The 16,186-nt window shown below is 46.3% G+C and overlaps 1 protein-coding gene across 3 annotated transcripts in view; it reads left to right on the top strand.

The window, feature by feature from the left end:
- GALNT6 (polypeptide N-acetylgalactosaminyltransferase 6) overlaps positions 1–16,186 on the top strand; it is an 87,096-nt gene that overhangs the window by 53,723 nt on the left and 17,187 nt on the right. For all 3 annotated transcript variants that reach the window (XM_060252254.1, XM_060252255.1, XM_060252253.1), the window contains one exon: positions 12,153–12,270. In XM_060252254.1, the coding sequence (XP_060108237.1) occupies positions 12,153–12,270 (118 nt within the window). The remainder of the gene's footprint in view (positions 1–12,152; positions 12,271–16,186) is intronic.

The raw sequence follows: 16,186 nt of genomic DNA, 5'->3' as shown, positions 1-16,186 counted from the left end.
TAACCTCCTTCGGTTTTGACTGAAGGGGGGTCATTATGAATGTCGTGCCTACAAATGAAAGGACCTGTTAATTCGCCTCCGGCTCCAGACAGGTCATGCTGTTTTGTGAAGCTTCTCATTAAGAGATCTATTATTTCCTTTCATCTTTTTGCACAGTTATTGCAAATTCAATCTTCTCAATACATTCAAAATATCTGGGTTTTTTTGTTTTGTTTTTAAATTTGGTCATGTTGAGTTTTAAAAACAAAACACTCCAGACTTTTTTCTGTGTCATAACAAATTGCCTGAGAAGGGAGTAAGAATAGCTGACATTCTCTATGGAGTACAAAATGTTGTTTTAGAGTATGTATAGATGGGGGCGGTTAAGAGCCTTGGTCGCTGTAATATGTGCCTGTGGTCATTGATAGATGTAGAGTTTTCTGTTTTCTGTTCTCTCTGTGGGCTTGTCTACCCAAAACATATGTCATGAGTCAGGTCGAGGGCATCTGACCTTTCACACTTTTCATCAGGGACTCATCTCAAAAAGCATCCCATTGCTAGATGCAGCTTGGGATTGCCCAAGAGAGGGGAGGAGGGTTTTCTGCTTTTTTGTCCCATGCTGTTTTCCACAGCAGAAATGGCCATTTTCCTATATATCAGGCTCCATTATTCTCAGTCACATGATACCAGTCCAGGACATACAATGTCTGAGACAGTGGCAACCCCACCCCCAGCAGCCATTTCTGCTCTGGAAAATGATACCAGAGGGAAAGCAGTGCAGTGCTATTGAGCAATGGTGTGTTTTCTAAGGTGAACCCCTGGTGATACATGTGATTGTGTATCAAGTCTGGGAGCCCCCAACACATATCTCATGTAGATGAAACCTCATAGTTATCTCTAGTTATGTGTTCCAGTAATGCTTCAGAGCTGGGGGAAAAACTACCTCCAGGTTTATTAGCTAGCATCATCACAGCTAAAGTATGTATATCTTCAGGTATGACTCATGCACTAATGTTCATGACCAGGGGTGGAATTCTAGCAGGAGCTCCTTTGATGTAGCCAATCCTCCAAGAGCTTACAAGGCTCTTTTTTGTAAGCTCATCACAGGGCTATGGCCTAATATGCAAAGTAGCTCCTGCTAGAATTCCATCCCTGTTCATGACAAATATGTTGTCCTTTCCCCCAAGACCTGGGATACATATACTAATGTCTGGAGCCATTTTGAAACTGGTTAAGTTTTTAAAGCAACCACTTACCCACATGTGTGTTCATGTAGTTTTTAAAAGATTTTTTAAAAAAGATGTGTACAATTACTTCTTGTTCCCGTCATTTGCCTAACATTAAATAATACATTCTGCCTTCCTTAACAATCCTGCACTTGTAAAAGGCTCTTTAATCTGGTGTTGAAGTCAAGTAGACCTCATTAAGTCATAGTAAGAAAAGAGATGTGTTCACAAGGACTTCAGTTTCAGGTAAAAGTATGAAGTTGTATTAAGGATTATTGTTACAATAGCGGAATATAACTAGGTAGGGGACATTGTAGTTATTTATAACCTGTCTTTTCATTCTTAAGAATTTGTCGCTCATGAAAATAAATACCATAAACATACATATAAGAATAAATCAAAGAAACTAGCTAACGCCTAACAGTGTATCAGTTGATTCAAAATGTAATAGCTAAAGCTACGAGAACCAGAAGAGTTAGTTTTATGTCATGCTTTCTAAGGAGTCTCAGAGCAGCTTACAATCACTTTCCCTTCCGTTTCCAACAGCAGCCACCTTGTGAAATAAATGGGGCTGAGAGAGTTTTGAGAGAGCCATGGCTGGCCCAAGATCACTGAGCAGGCTTCATGTGGAGGAGTGGGGAATCAAACCCAGCTTCCCAGGTCAGAGTCCCTTGCTCTTAGTCACTACCATGCTGGCTCTCTACTAGGAGGAATGAACTGACTGGATGATGTTTAGCTAGATCTCTGCTGGTTTGTTTCCAGGCACAATCCCAAGTGCTGGTTGTCAGGACCCCTTCTCCCATCTGAACATGGCTACGATCACCTTCAGAGGTTCTGAATTGTGTGCCCTCCCCAACTGATGGAAGCAAAATGTGTTTGCACCTAAGACAGAGTCTCTGCTTTAATGGTGCCAAGATGGTGGAAATCCCTCTCCACAGAGGCTCATCCTGTGCCAAAGCCAAAACCTTTTAGGTACCAAATAAATTTTTATGTTTCTGAGCTTTTAGAAAAAAAACATGCCCTTTTCCCTGTAAGAAAAGGGGTTTTATGACAAGAGATAAATGCCCTCTCAAGCTGGCCAGTGAAGCAGTAGGGGCTTCAAGAGCCACACAATATATGTGAAAGCGCCGGAGTTTGGCCACCCCTGATCTAAAACAATTGCATAAAAATCAATTACCAGATTTTCTCCAAGACAGATTTTCTCAAGAAGGTCAGCAGAAACCTTTGGGTGAGTGTAATCAGAGTTTGATGGTCCTGTTATTCAACCCACTCTGGCCCCCATCCAGTGCTACCTTAAGTGCATTTATGTCAGTGACACTAATTGTACAGGGTTTCTGCTGGAGCTATAACATTTAGCCAATTAATCTCTTGGATTAATTGGTTAGGCACACTGTTAACTGAAGTGTCCCTGACTAATCAGGATGGCAGGGTTAATTTCGCACACATGACTTCTGCTGAGTCAGACCATTAGTCAGCACGATTGATTTTGACGGGCAGCAGTTCTTCAGGTTTCAGGTCAAGGCCTTTACATCACCTGCTACCTGATCCTTTCAAGTGGATCAGAACCTGGGACCCTCCACGTGCAAAGCAGATGCTCTGACTAAGCCATGGTCCCACCACAAGTATAATATGTCTAATAGAAGAATTGGTTAAAAACTGCTGTAGTAGGTGCTACAATAGAAAACCTGTTCCCTCTTCTCTTGCACAGAGGAGGGAATGACGTCTTACAAAATGGGATGATTTAGGTATTCCGTAGTTGTTTTAAGGGAGAGTTCCCTAGTTTTTCATAACCTATGCAAATAAACAAGTTGGGGTCTCCTCCACTGCCTTCTATGGCTGGAATCTTGGCCCCTCCATCATGATTCACACACACACACAGTTATCGGCATTTCAGATAACAATAGGAAGACTGGACATCTTACATTACCAGTGGCTGCAACAGAGAGGAGGTATGTGTGCTCACCACCAAAAACAAAGAATCCTTGTTGCAGAGTGACAGGTTATAATGCCACCTTCTCAAAAAAAAACCCCCAAAGTATGCCCTCCATTTCTGGATAAAAAATTGTGTGCAAATAGAAATGTTTCAGTTAATAAGTAGATTGCCTGTCCAGTTAAGATTTTTTCAGATGACCACACACCTTTTATAAGGTTGATTACACTGGGATACTAAATGTGATGTAACGTCACTTTAACAGGAGCACTCCCTCAGCACAGTACAGACGTAAGCCTTAAGTATTTATTATCTTGTTGACTTGGGTCCAGCCAGTGTGTTGCTGATATATTCAAAGGCTTGGACTTTATTATTCCATTTCATGAACTATAGAGCTGTCCTTCAGTGTGAGGGACCATCTCAAACAGAATGAGCCCCTTCTGCCAAAGGAAGGATCCTTGTGCCGGCAGCCAGGCAAAGAAGCTGCCCTTTGTAAGCTCTCATCCATATTCTTTCTGATGAGTAAAAACAACAGGTGGGGGTTTTCCCCCCCTGTACAAGAGGAGGATAATGAGGGCCCTGACATGAAAGAAATGGGGTCTGTTCCCTTCTCTTTCAAACTCTGCCAGCCTCTTGTCTGTTTTGGCAGTGGGCAGCTGCAGAGTCATTAAGGTAACCAGTAGCCCGACCTCTTAAAGTTTGAAATGACCTTGAATTCATGAAGTGGGAGACATTCAATACCAAGCCTTGGCCCTCGTCATCAGCGATAGCGAGACGAAATCCTGTTCCTTTTGGCCTCAAGTACAGCTCCTCTTTGTGCAGAGGTCAGACAGGAGACTGTTCTGGCCCAGTGAAAGGAGCTCAGGGATTCCTTTCCTCTCCCCCTCCCCTTCCAAGGGAGAAAAAGGAGAAACTAGTAACTTGGCTTTTTAGCAGCTCCTAATCTCCCACAGGCCCCTCCTGGTTGAGAACAGAGTCCTTTCTGGAAAAGAAAGGAAACAGCCCTGTCAAACCAACCATAGGCTCTCATCTCCACTCTTTTTCTTCTTTTTTTTACTCTTCTTTTGTAAAGTTGGGAGAGGTAACTGATTATGAAAACAGGGCTGAATGAAAAGCTCAGTCCCCAAGTGCTCTTATTTATGGCTCTGTAATTTGCATTTACAGTAATGATAGCTGAGGATGAATAAAGCACCCCCACCCCCATCCGACTGAAAACAACACTCTCCAAAGCCTCTAATGAATGCGTGTCCATCCTAAGCATCAGAGTAGTTTCTGCTGCTTTTGATGTAATCAGTCAGGTCATGCTTCACATTCTCTTAAGTTTGTGTTGTTATTTCAACTGTTTCGGGCCCAGTCATTTTCCTTTCTTCAGTGCAAAGGTTCATCTACTTTCCAGTCACAGCAAGGTTAATCTGGAGAACCCAAAGAAGACATTAAAACATAGAACTATAATCTTAGATTACCATACCACAGGATCTTCTTCGTGGTCTCTGTGCAGTCCCACACATGGGTCTTGCCGCAGGCAACGGATCCATACCTCGGAGCTCCAATAGCTCGCCTATAGCGGTTTTTTGCGCGCTTCCCTCCCGCCCTGGGGAGCAGGCACCGATCACGCATGCCTGGAGTGGGGGGGGAGCACCCATCCCACTCAGTTTCTTCCTTACCGCCGCCCAGACAACACCTATCTCGCTGCGTTTCTCTCCTTAGCTCGTTCTTCTCTTCGTCTGGTATCGTATTTCTCCTTCTATTTCTTCATTCATCTCATACTATTTTTCATCCCTAGAAAATATATATATATATTTTTAAAAAGACCGTTTCTGCGCTTTTCTTTCCCTTTTTCTTACCCTCCCTCCCCTCCCCTGTCCGGAGCGTATGGAAGGGAAAGTTACATTCAAAAAGTGTAGGCGTTGTGGAGCTAAAATCCCCACCTCAGACGGCCACAGCTACTGCCTGTTCTGCCTTGGGGAAGCCCATCGAGTGGACTCTTGTCCACATTGCGCCAATTTCGGCAAGCAGGCCCATAAGAACCGCGCTGCGAGACTTCAGAGTTTCCTCCTTGAACAGTCCCTGCGGGCTATGCCCACGTCTGGCTCACCGCCTCCCCCACAACGGGAGATTCGGCTTCTTCAGCCGCGTTTCAGTTGCAAAAACAGAAAGCGCACAAGTCCGGAAAGAAACCTTTGAAGCACGCCGATACTGGCCATAAGGCTTCGAAAAAGTCCCACCATTCCGAATCGGCGGATTCGGCGCCGAAAAAGCTTCACAAGTCGCACTCGGCTTCCAAAAAACCTCGGGACCCTTCAGCTTCGACCTCAATGGATTCCACTACATCTCAATCCACCTTGGCCCAGCTGCTGCTTCCGCCTGAACTGTCGGCGCCATCTGATGTCATCACTGATATGCCTCAGCTTACGCCTCACACTTCTACGGCAGTAGAGGTGATTCCGATATGGTTGCGTTCACCTTCGGTTCGCAGTGTGGTGCCCTCCAAGTTCCTCGAGCCCGATCCTTCTACCGATCCGACTCAGATCTACCTACGGTCTTCTCTTTGACCCAGATCTTTCTGAGACATCGCGGTTTCTCCTCTGTTTAGAGAATCAGCAACTCAAGTCTCCACTCATCGAATCCGATCTCGCTCGCCAACAACCCAGGTCTCCTCTCATCGAGTCCAATCTCGTTCGCCACGCAGGCGCTGCGACTCCGGCTCATCTACCTTCTACGAACATCACGACTATTATATACGGGGGCGATATGACTACTCGTCCTTCTCTAGGTCTCCATCACCTAGGAACCAACATTACCGCCACCTCTCCCGTTCACCCTCGGACGAGGGAACACGCCGCTTCCGATACCATGAATCGGAACCTTACATGGGCCGTGATGTTACACCTCGGATCCGCCATGAAGTCTCACCACGAATCCATCATGAAGACTCATCTCGACTTCATGACTACGCTCGATTTCGAGATCCTGAGGTTTTTCCCTCTCGGCACCTAGAATCCCTTCGGGACCAGGAACATATTCAGTACTGGGATACGGAGAAACCTCGCACGGCTACCGCAACTGTGTTTGTGGCCCCACCTGTCATCGTTACTCCACCTAGATCCTCTAGTAAACAACGAGTGCACACTTCCAAGCAAGCTTCCACTTCAGAGCCTACCATACCTCCACCTTCCCCTTCTAGGGAAGATTCCCACTCCGACAGAGAAACCACAGCATCGTCGGATTCGGAGGACCACCCGGCTTCTCTAGCTTCTGATTCGGCTCTACAGGTTTGTCTTTCCCCGTCGGATGCATCAAAGGCTTACCTAAACCTCATCACTACCATGGCTGAAACCCTAAAGATAGCACTCCCTTCGGATTCACCCAAGGTGTCTGACATTGTGTATGATGTAGTCCAGTCAGATTTCCCACCGGGTTCTTTCCTTCCGATGCTGCCGGTGCACCTGGAGGGTCTGCAAGTGGCCTGGGACAAGCCTGCCTCGGTTCCACCCACCTCAAAGTGGTTTGACTCACTCTATAGGGTCCATGCCCCTGATGCTAAATTTCTGGCCTCACACCCAGCTCCTAACTCAATTATCGTCCACTCGGCCACTAAGGCCAAGCCCTCCAGACACCCCACACCACCTGATCGAGAGGGGAGGAAATTGGACACCCTGGCAAGAAAAATTTTTAATTTAGCTTCTACCAATTCTAAGCTTAATAATTATTTAGCATACTTTGCTGCTTACATCTTCAATCTGGCAAACCAATTTACGCCACTCATACCTTCTCTTCCTGAGACTTCCCAGCGAACGGCTTCTAGTCTGGTCTCCGAACTGTCCAGAGTTTCTAAACAACAGATCAACTCCATTCGTCATGCTGTCTCCTGTTCCTCGAGGGTTTTTACCTCCTCAGTGGCCTTGCGTCGCCACGCCTGGCTGAGGTCCACCAATTTGCAACCGGACATTAAACAAAAAATAGAAGACCTTCCTTTCGATGACCTAGGTCTCTTCCATGCTTCTACGGATGAGGTCTTGACCTCAGTAGACGATGGTCGTAAGAGGGCGAAGCACCTGGGAGTTTCCCAACCACCTTCCCAGCCATTTAACCGGACCAAACCCTGGAGACCATCCTTCCAGAGACGTCAGCGTTCGCCCAAGCAAAACGATTATTGGAAACGAAGGCCTACACAGCAAAAACCTCCATTCCAACAGAGACCTCAGTCTCAACAAACCAAGAAGGCTTCCCTTCCTGCCAAACAGTCTCTTTGACTTCCCTCAGATGCAGCCGGCCTATCAAACACGTCTTTCCCCATTCTACCCGACTTGGAACTCAATCACAACCGATTCCTGGGTGCTAACCATCGTACGCCTAGGCTACGCAATCGAGTTCATTTCACCACCTCGCCACCACTACTTCATAACTACTCCTCCCTCTCCCCATCTCCGACAGGAGATCCTGGACCTGCTCCAGAAAAATGCCATAGAACCAGTTCCTCAACACCGCGGGATGGGGTTCTACTCGAGATATTTCCTGGTGCCCAAGAGGGATGGAGGCAAGCGTCCTATTCTAGATCTTCGGAAGCTAAACGAACATATAACATACAGAAAATTCAGAATGATCTCTCTGCAATCCATCCTCCCTCTGATCCCCAAGGATTCATGGATGGCTTCCCTAGATCTTCAGGACGCTTACTTCCATGTGACAATCCGGCCTCAACACCGGAAATATCTTCGATTCGCCATAGGCCTAGATCACTTTCAATATCTATCCCTGCCATTCGGACTCTCCAACGCACCCAGTGTTCACCAAATGCATGGCAGTGGTGGCAGCTGCCCTGCGTCTCCAAAACATCCCTGTGTTCCCGTACATAGACGATTGGCTCCTGATTGCCCCAACTCAGCACCAACTGAAGAGGAACCTCGATACCAATCTCTCTCTTCTGGCTTCTCTGGGCCTCTGCGTGAATACCACCAAATCACATCTCACACCGACCCAGGACCTGCAGTTCATAGGTGCGCGTCTATGTACGTCCCCCCATCTTGCTTTCCTCCCAGAGGACCGGGTGCAAACTATAATTTCTCTAGCCAAGTTCAGCAAAAGTTCAGCAAAACCCCATCCAGTCTGCCTTCATCATTCAATGACTTCTGGGCCTCATGGCTGCAACCACATCTGTTCTCCGTTTTGCAAGGCTGCGTATGCGATATCTTCAACTCTGGTTTGTTCGTGCCTACCATCCACACGCACAGCCTCAGAGCACTCTTCTCACTGTTCCCCAGAGAGCTCTACAATCCCTTGCTTGGTGGACTATACCACATAACCTGCTTTCAGGAATGCCGTTCCTTCCTCCTCCTCCATCGGTCACCATAACAACAGACGCCTCGAAGTGGGGTTGGGGAGCCCACTTAGAGGACAAGACTGTCAGAGGGCTTTGGACTCCTTCCGAGAGGGCCATGCACATAAACTGCCTAGAACTGATTGCTGTGCACCGGGCCCTCCATTCGTTCCTCCCGCTGATCAGGGATCGGCACGTCCAGATCTCCACGGACAATATGGCTACAGTATTTTATGTCAACAAACAGGGCGGTACCAGATCCCTTCGACTGTGCTGCATAGCCATATTGCTATGGGAATGGTGTGTCAAGCACAACATCTACCTGACTGCCATCCATCTCCCAGGTGTGGAGAATGTTCTGGCCGACTCTCTCAGCAGGATTTGGATAGACGGCCACGAGTGGTCCATCAATCAGTCCTACCTCCATCGCATCTTTCTGTGCTTCGGAATGCCCACGATAGATGTCTTCGCTTCCAAGAACAATAAGAAATCCCCTCAATTCTACACCAGAAGGGGCAACGATGCCTTCCTGCATGCGTGGAGAGGCCCCTTGCACTACCTGTTCCCTCCCATCCCCCTGATAACACGGGTGTTAATGAAGATTGCACGAGACGGCACGGACTGCATTCTCATTGCACCTTGGTGGCCACGTCAACCATGGTTCACGAGACTGCTACAAATGTCCTGCCACACTTACCGCCACTTTCCTCTAGCAGGTGATCTTCTGACACAGGCCAACGGCCAGGTACTGCACCACAATCCTCAAATTCTGGCCCTGACGGCATGGAGAATCCGTCCGCCCTCTTGTCTGCAGAGGTAGCCGACATTATTCTTAACGCTAGGAAACCGTCCACCAGGCTTTCATATCAATGTAAATGGAAGCGTTTCTGCTCATTCGCAGCATCTCAGCATCTCCAACCAAACGCGGTGCCTCTGCATTTAGTTCTGGATCATCTACTCTCGTTACAGAGATCAGGACTCTGCTACTTCCGCCATTTCGGCTTTCCACGATCCGGTTGAGGGCAAATCTTTGTTTTCGCATAAGTTGTCTAAATCCTTTTTAAAGGGAATGTTACACCTTCATCCTCCTTTCAAACCCTTTGTTCCAGCATGGAGCTTGTCCCTAGTGCTTTCTCACCTGATGAAACCCCCATTTGAACCTATGGCGAAGGTACATCTCAGTCTCTTGTCATGTAGGACCGCCCTACTAGTTGCCATTACTTCCGGCAAACGGGCCAGTGATCTATGTGCCTTTCGCCATGATGCTCCTTACACGAATTTCCACAAGGACAAGGTCATCCTCCGACCGGACCCTTCCTTCCTCCCTAAAGTTGTGTCCTAGTTTCACTTATCGACAACAACATCATTACCAACATTCTTCCCTAATCCTAGTGACCCAGGACAAAGAGCTCTGCATGCCCTAGATGTTCGAAGGGCCTTGTCCTTCTACCTTGCTCGTACACAACAGTTCTGTAAGGATCCTAATCTGTTTGTGGCCTACGGTAATCCTCACAGAGGACACAAAATTTCTACCCAGAGACTATCTAAATGGGTAGTTAGTGCCATCAAGTTGTGTTACGAACTGGCTAAACAGCCCTTACCCGAAGGCCTTAAGGCTCACTCTACCAGAGCGGTCTCGACGTCTTCGGCTTTCCTGCAGGGCGTCTCCCTAGAGGACATCTGCGCTGCTGCCTCTTGGCCCTCACCGTCCACGTTCGTCTCCCACTATGCTTTAGACATTCGTGCAAGACGAGACGCCTCCTTTGGCCAAGCGGTCCTCAGATCCATCTTCCATTGAAGTCAGGGGTGAGTGTTTCCGCTTTCTTCCATAACCTATATAAGGTGATGTGATTATGTGACTAATTCATTTTCTTTACCAGCACCCTCCACCAGGACATTCAGCTGGCTAGTCACCCATGTGTGGGACTGCACAGAGACCACGAAGAAGATAAACAGGTTGCTTACCTGTAACTAGTGATCTTCGAGTGGTCATCTGTGCAGTCACACACGCCCACCCAGCCTTCCCCGCTGCTGGCCTCCTTTGGATGTTGTTTAACTTTATATAGTGTCAGTGGCGGCTGGAAGAAACTGAGTGGGATGGGCGCTCCCCCCCCCCCGCTCCAGGCATGCGCGATCGGTGCCTGCTCCCCAGGGCGGGAGGGAAGCACGCCAAAAAACGCTATAGGCGAGCTATTGGAGCTCCAAGGTATGGATCCGTTGCCTGCGGCAAGACCCATGTGTGTGACTGCACAGATGACCACTCGAAGATCACTAGTTACAGGTAAGCAACCTGTTTTTTTTTTAGAAGCCAGATAAATTATTCAGTATCTCTTTGTTACTGTGTCATACTTCACAGAGTGCGGGTTCCTACCACAAGGACTTGAAAATCTAAAATCTGAGACAGAAAGTGGAAAGTAACAAGGGAATAGCATGAGTTGATTCCAGTCACACAAATGCCGAAGCTTAATTTGAGTTCAGATTTGCTTTGTTCATAGAACTAAATTGAAATAGAAATTTGCAGTCTTCATCCTTCCTCTCCCTACATTAGCAGATCAGTTTTCGAAAGCTCACTTAAGAGATGGCTCTTACAAAGCTCTCAAAGCCTTATTCCAAAGCTTAAAAGGCCTCCATTCCTTCACAGAGATTAATCTCCTGAGGTGATGGAACTCTGGATGGGGCCTGCTTGCCAATTGTAAATGAGGGACTGAGGTCATAGCTGCAAAGGTGGGGGGAACTAAGATCTCAGGACCCACCAAGCTGGGCATGTGGTGTGATTTGTTTCCAGCATAATGTTTAGGTTAGGTCTGGATGATGTGAGACATGTCCCAGAGGAAATCTATGTTAAAGAGGCTGTGGTGAAGCTCGATGGCCCTTCAACAGAGTCCATTGAGTAGAAGTGTTCTCTGAAACCTGCAGATCTAGAGACATGAGAGGTCCAGTTTTATAAACATGCCATATAGAAAGGGCAACTTAGAGTTTCAGGAAGGAATTGAAGCACTGACTGGAGGGAAAGAACACTGCTTATATTTCCTCTTCAGCACCTTGACCTGGCTAGCGTGAACTTGTCAGAACTTATAAGCTTAGTAGGATCAGCCCTAGTCAGTATTTGGATGGGAGATTGCTAAGGAATTCCAGGGTCACTACCCAGAGGCAGGAAATTGCAAACTCACGGCCGGCCCTTCTACTAGGCAAACTAGGTGGCTGCCTAGGGCACTGGCAGGGTGGGGGCATCAAATTAGGCCCTCCCCATGCCATAGACAAAACACTGGTTTGCCTCTTCCTCCACCCCATCCACCCATTCCCCTTCTCCTTGCTTGCCTCTTCTCATCCTCCACTCGCCCGGCCTGCCTCCTCCCCGCCGATTCCCTTCATCCTCTCACCCGTCCCTTCTCATCCTCCACTTGCCTGCCCCGCCTCCTTTCTGCCGATTCCCTTTGTCATCCCGCCCATCCCACCTCCTCCCCATCTTGCCTCACTGATTTGCGGGTCTGCTCGTGAGTAGGCGAGATTTCGGGTCCACTTGTGAGTAAGCAGCCACCGGTCTACTCGTAATCAGCCGGCCCTAGGCAAACCACCTCTGAGCACCTATGGAAACATCACAAAATGGCTGCGATTTTGCAAGGGGGGGAAATCTGTCTCATGCTCATTTAGTTATAAAGTTGATAAAACTGTGTTCTTGTAATTCTCTCTTTGTGTACAGGACTCCCACATTCGCTGGTGGCCTGTTCGCCATTTCTAAATCCTATTTTGAACACATTGGCTCTTATGACGATCAGATGGAAATCTGGGGAGGGGAGAATGTGGAGATGTCCTTTCGGGTAAGAAAAAAAGCTCTGCTTCCTGCAGAACCAAAGGATGATAGTAATATTTTCAAGCTATACCAATATTCCAGGAAAAGGCCAGTTTATTCACTAGCTATTTAAAAAGCAATTCCATGGAAAAGAGTCTTCTGTAATTTAATTATTTAACTATTTTTCTCCTGCTTTTCTCCCACACTGGGAACTCACAGCAGCTTGTGACATAAAATGTGCATTAATACAAGTTTAAGTAACAACCTGTCACAATCCCACAGAGGCCTCCAGTGCAACTTATCACGGGTGATAAGCCATGAGGAGACTGTGGCAAATAAATATAGAACACTGTGTGGGTTTTTACTAATGCATGTAATACCAAAACAATTTTTATACTAAACAATATTCAATAGTATTCCAAAACAGGTGTGGCTGTTTTGGGAAGCAGTCATATCTATTTTGGAATTTCTTGGACTTTATAGCTCTGCAAACAAAGAGAGAACATTTTACAATTTTTTGTAAAAGAGAATTTTTGGAATGCTATTGAATATTGTTTAGTATAAAATTGTTTTGTTATTACATGCATTAGTAAAAACCCTCACAGAGTGTTCTATATCAGGGGTGGCCAATGGTAGCTCTCCAGATGTTTTTTTGCCTACAACTCCCATCAGCCCCAGCCAGCATGGTCAATGGCTGGGGCTAATGGGATTTGTAGACAAAAAAAACATCAGGAGAGCTACCGTTGGCCACCACCCCTGTTCTGTATTTATTTGCCTATTCATACCTGTGAGCTATCTATCTTGACATGAGGGCACTGTGGGCTTGGTTCTGCAGGCATGACACACATGAGGCCACAGAGTTAAATGCCAAGGGTCATGATCCCTTTACCTTTTGCCCTTTGACTCACACATCTGGCTGAACCCAAGTTTTAAGTTACCTGCAAAAAGGGAAGGGCAGGTTCTCAGCCTGGGGCTTATTCATCTGGCTCAGATGTTCCCATTTTCCTCCCCTTTACATCAGCTTTGTGATGAGCTTATTTTCTATTTTTTGTTGTGTGGCTTTTTTGGCCACTTGAGAAGGCACAATCGAAAAATGAAATCCTAGCTCATGTTTTCAGAATGCTTTTTAGGGCTGGGTTTTCTTTCCTTTCCTTTTTTTAAACATATGATAACTTTATTGAAAATTCCAAGTTATACAGAACTTTGTTGAATGAAGTAGTATCAAGTAGATTAATTCCACACATAACAAAATTCTACTGCGCATAAAGTACTATAGTATATATAACCTTGTAACACATAAGAACATAAGAGAGGCCATGTTGGATCAGACCATTGGCCCATCCAGTCGAACATTCTGTGTCACACAGTGGCCAAAAAACCAGGCACCATCAGGAGATCCATCAGTGGGGCCAGGACACTAGCAGCCCTCCCACTGTGCTCCCCCAAGCACAAGAATACAGAGCATCACTACCCCGGACAGAGTTGCATCAATACACTGTGACTAATAGCCACTGATGGGCCTCTGCTCCATAAGTTTATCCAATCCCCTCTTGAAGCTGACTATACTTGTAGCCGTCACCACATCATGTGGCAAAGCGCATATTATTTAGAATTTAATATAAAGTTTTTCTTTATATTTTATATTGGGGTTTTTTTTTAATTCAGTAGTACTTACTCCACACATCGCACATTTGCAATAACCATCAACTAGAGCCACATTTACTTCCACCCCTGGCATCAGCCTGCACCTCAGGGAAGCTAGCAGTTTTTCTCTTTTTTATTACAATATTTTTTATTAGAAGAACAGAGATGTTATATGAATGAAGACTGAAACTCAGACATACATGTATAGTGGAAATGGGCATGAGCTACAACTGTTTTGATGTAATGAAGTCTGGTTTCAGATCTGATTTTTTCCCCCCTATTACAATAGTGGGTTTTGGGGGGGGGGGGTTGCTTAATTCTGTGCCGAGCATGCTTATTAATCTGTGATTTATTGTCCTACATCTTATCACAACTGCTAGAATTGTGTTTGTGTTTGTGAGGCACTGGAAGCAGGTAACCGCTCCAAGAATGAGCGCAAAAATGTTTGGAGACTTATCAACTGATTAGATTGCCAGCTCTAAGGAATGGAAAGACACACAGCAGACTGAGCTGATTTGGAAACCTGTAATGCAAAAGTCATGTCAGCTTGTTGAATAGGGTCTTTATTTTGTATTGTATTGTTCTGGAGGCTGGCAGTTTTTCTGTTCCTTCAGTGGTAGCTATTTCAAGGTGGGAGTCTGCCAACCACAGCTTCTGCCATGCGAGGTCCTTGCCCACTTTCCTGAGACACAGAGTGGGTGCCACACTGGGGAATGGTGCTCCAAAAAGCCACAGCTGGCATAACAAATATCCACAAGTGGCTCTAGAGCCACTGAGTATCATTGTGCTGATTATTTATCATGTTTTTATCCCACTTTTCCTCTAAGGAGCTCGGAGTTCTCCCCTCTCTCTTTTATTTCTCATATCAACCTGTGAAGTACATTAGTCTGAGACGGTGATTTACCCAAAGTCATTCAGTGAGCTTCATAGCTGAATAGGACTTTGAGTCTCAGAAAGGTAGATTACAGATTAAATAAATTTCCAAATTGTTCTCCTTCCCCCTCCTCATGGGGCCTCAGCTGGTAATAATAAAAAGAACAATAATAATTAAAACAATGTTTGAGTGAAGTAAACAAATCTGGGATGTTGCAAAGACGTTAAAACAGCAGATGGCACGTATGTGGACTGGTACACGGTGATTAAATTTTATTGTAAAAACCCATGTGTGGAAAAAACTTCTTTCATCTGTGAAACGCTGTGTGGAGTGCCACCATGTGGCTGCAGAGAAAGACCAAGAATAGGAGCTTCCAAGTCAGCCCAAAGTCTTCAGTTCAAGATCGTAGCTGCATATCTGCAGACATGCCAAGTGCCTGGGTTTGAAATAATCTGTCTGATCTGCTGTGGGTCTGAAGGTTGCACAGAGCAAGAAACCAACTAGTCAGAAACATGTTCTACAGATCTGTCTTGCTGCTCAAGGAAAACTGCAGCTCAGTTGAGCACTAAAGTACTACTCACTGTATCGTTCATCTGCTGTTAGGTGGACAAATCTTAAGGAGCAGAGAGCATGGCTAATGGTGTAGTTCACAGTGTAGTTCTGGATACCCATTGAGGTGGCAGTTCTTCGGGGAGTGAAGATTCATGGCCAGTTCCCAGGGAAAGGGGACTTGGGCTCCACACTGATATCACTGTAGTCAGTGGCTTGGATCCAGTGGGATGTTGCTGTGGGCAGAATGATTTCCATCTGCAAAGCACAACTTTCTCACTTCCTGCTGAAGCCCAAAATGTTCCGCCTTCCACTGCTGTTTCTGGTGGTTTCCATCCTGTCTCCTTGGACAGATCCTTCCACTTCTGCTGGCATTCAATTGGATCAAAACCACTGACTTCAAATAATTTATCTGAATCTTCAGTTGGGCTGAAGTTTGACAGTAGTAAAGATTAAGTAGTGCAGTCATAGATTCCACATCTCCCTTGGGGGAAACCTGAGATTGTTACTCCTGAGACTATAATGGTGTTAGGCTTGAATGCTCCATGTGAGATTGTGGGCAGCTCCTTCCTTGGCCCACTTTGATAGGTAGGATTTTTCTGCATCTGAATGGTTGCTTAAGGCCCTGGTCATGATGACATGGGTGGAGTGTTTTTATACTAGGCTTGCCAATCCCTAGGTCCTAGTGGGGGTTCTTCCGCTTTCCCAGGCTCCTTCCTCTCCCCAGTCAGCTGGCCGGGGGGGGGAGCCCCGCCCCCAGAGGACCATGTGCATTTGCACCTCCAGAAGCTTCAGTCTCCGATTGAAAGGCTTCCTCTTGGGATGGTGTGTCTGTGTTACTTGGAAGAAGTTGGCAGCAATTTGTGAGTAGAGAGGC

This window comes from Heteronotia binoei, chromosome 13, assembly GCF_032191835.1.
Source record: "Heteronotia binoei isolate CCM8104 ecotype False Entrance Well chromosome 13, APGP_CSIRO_Hbin_v1, whole genome shotgun sequence".
Lineage (NCBI taxonomy): Eukaryota > Metazoa > Chordata > Lepidosauria > Squamata > Gekkonidae > Heteronotia > Heteronotia binoei.
Note: the sequence above shows the minus strand (reverse complement) of the source record. Positions and strands in the feature narration are given on the sequence as shown.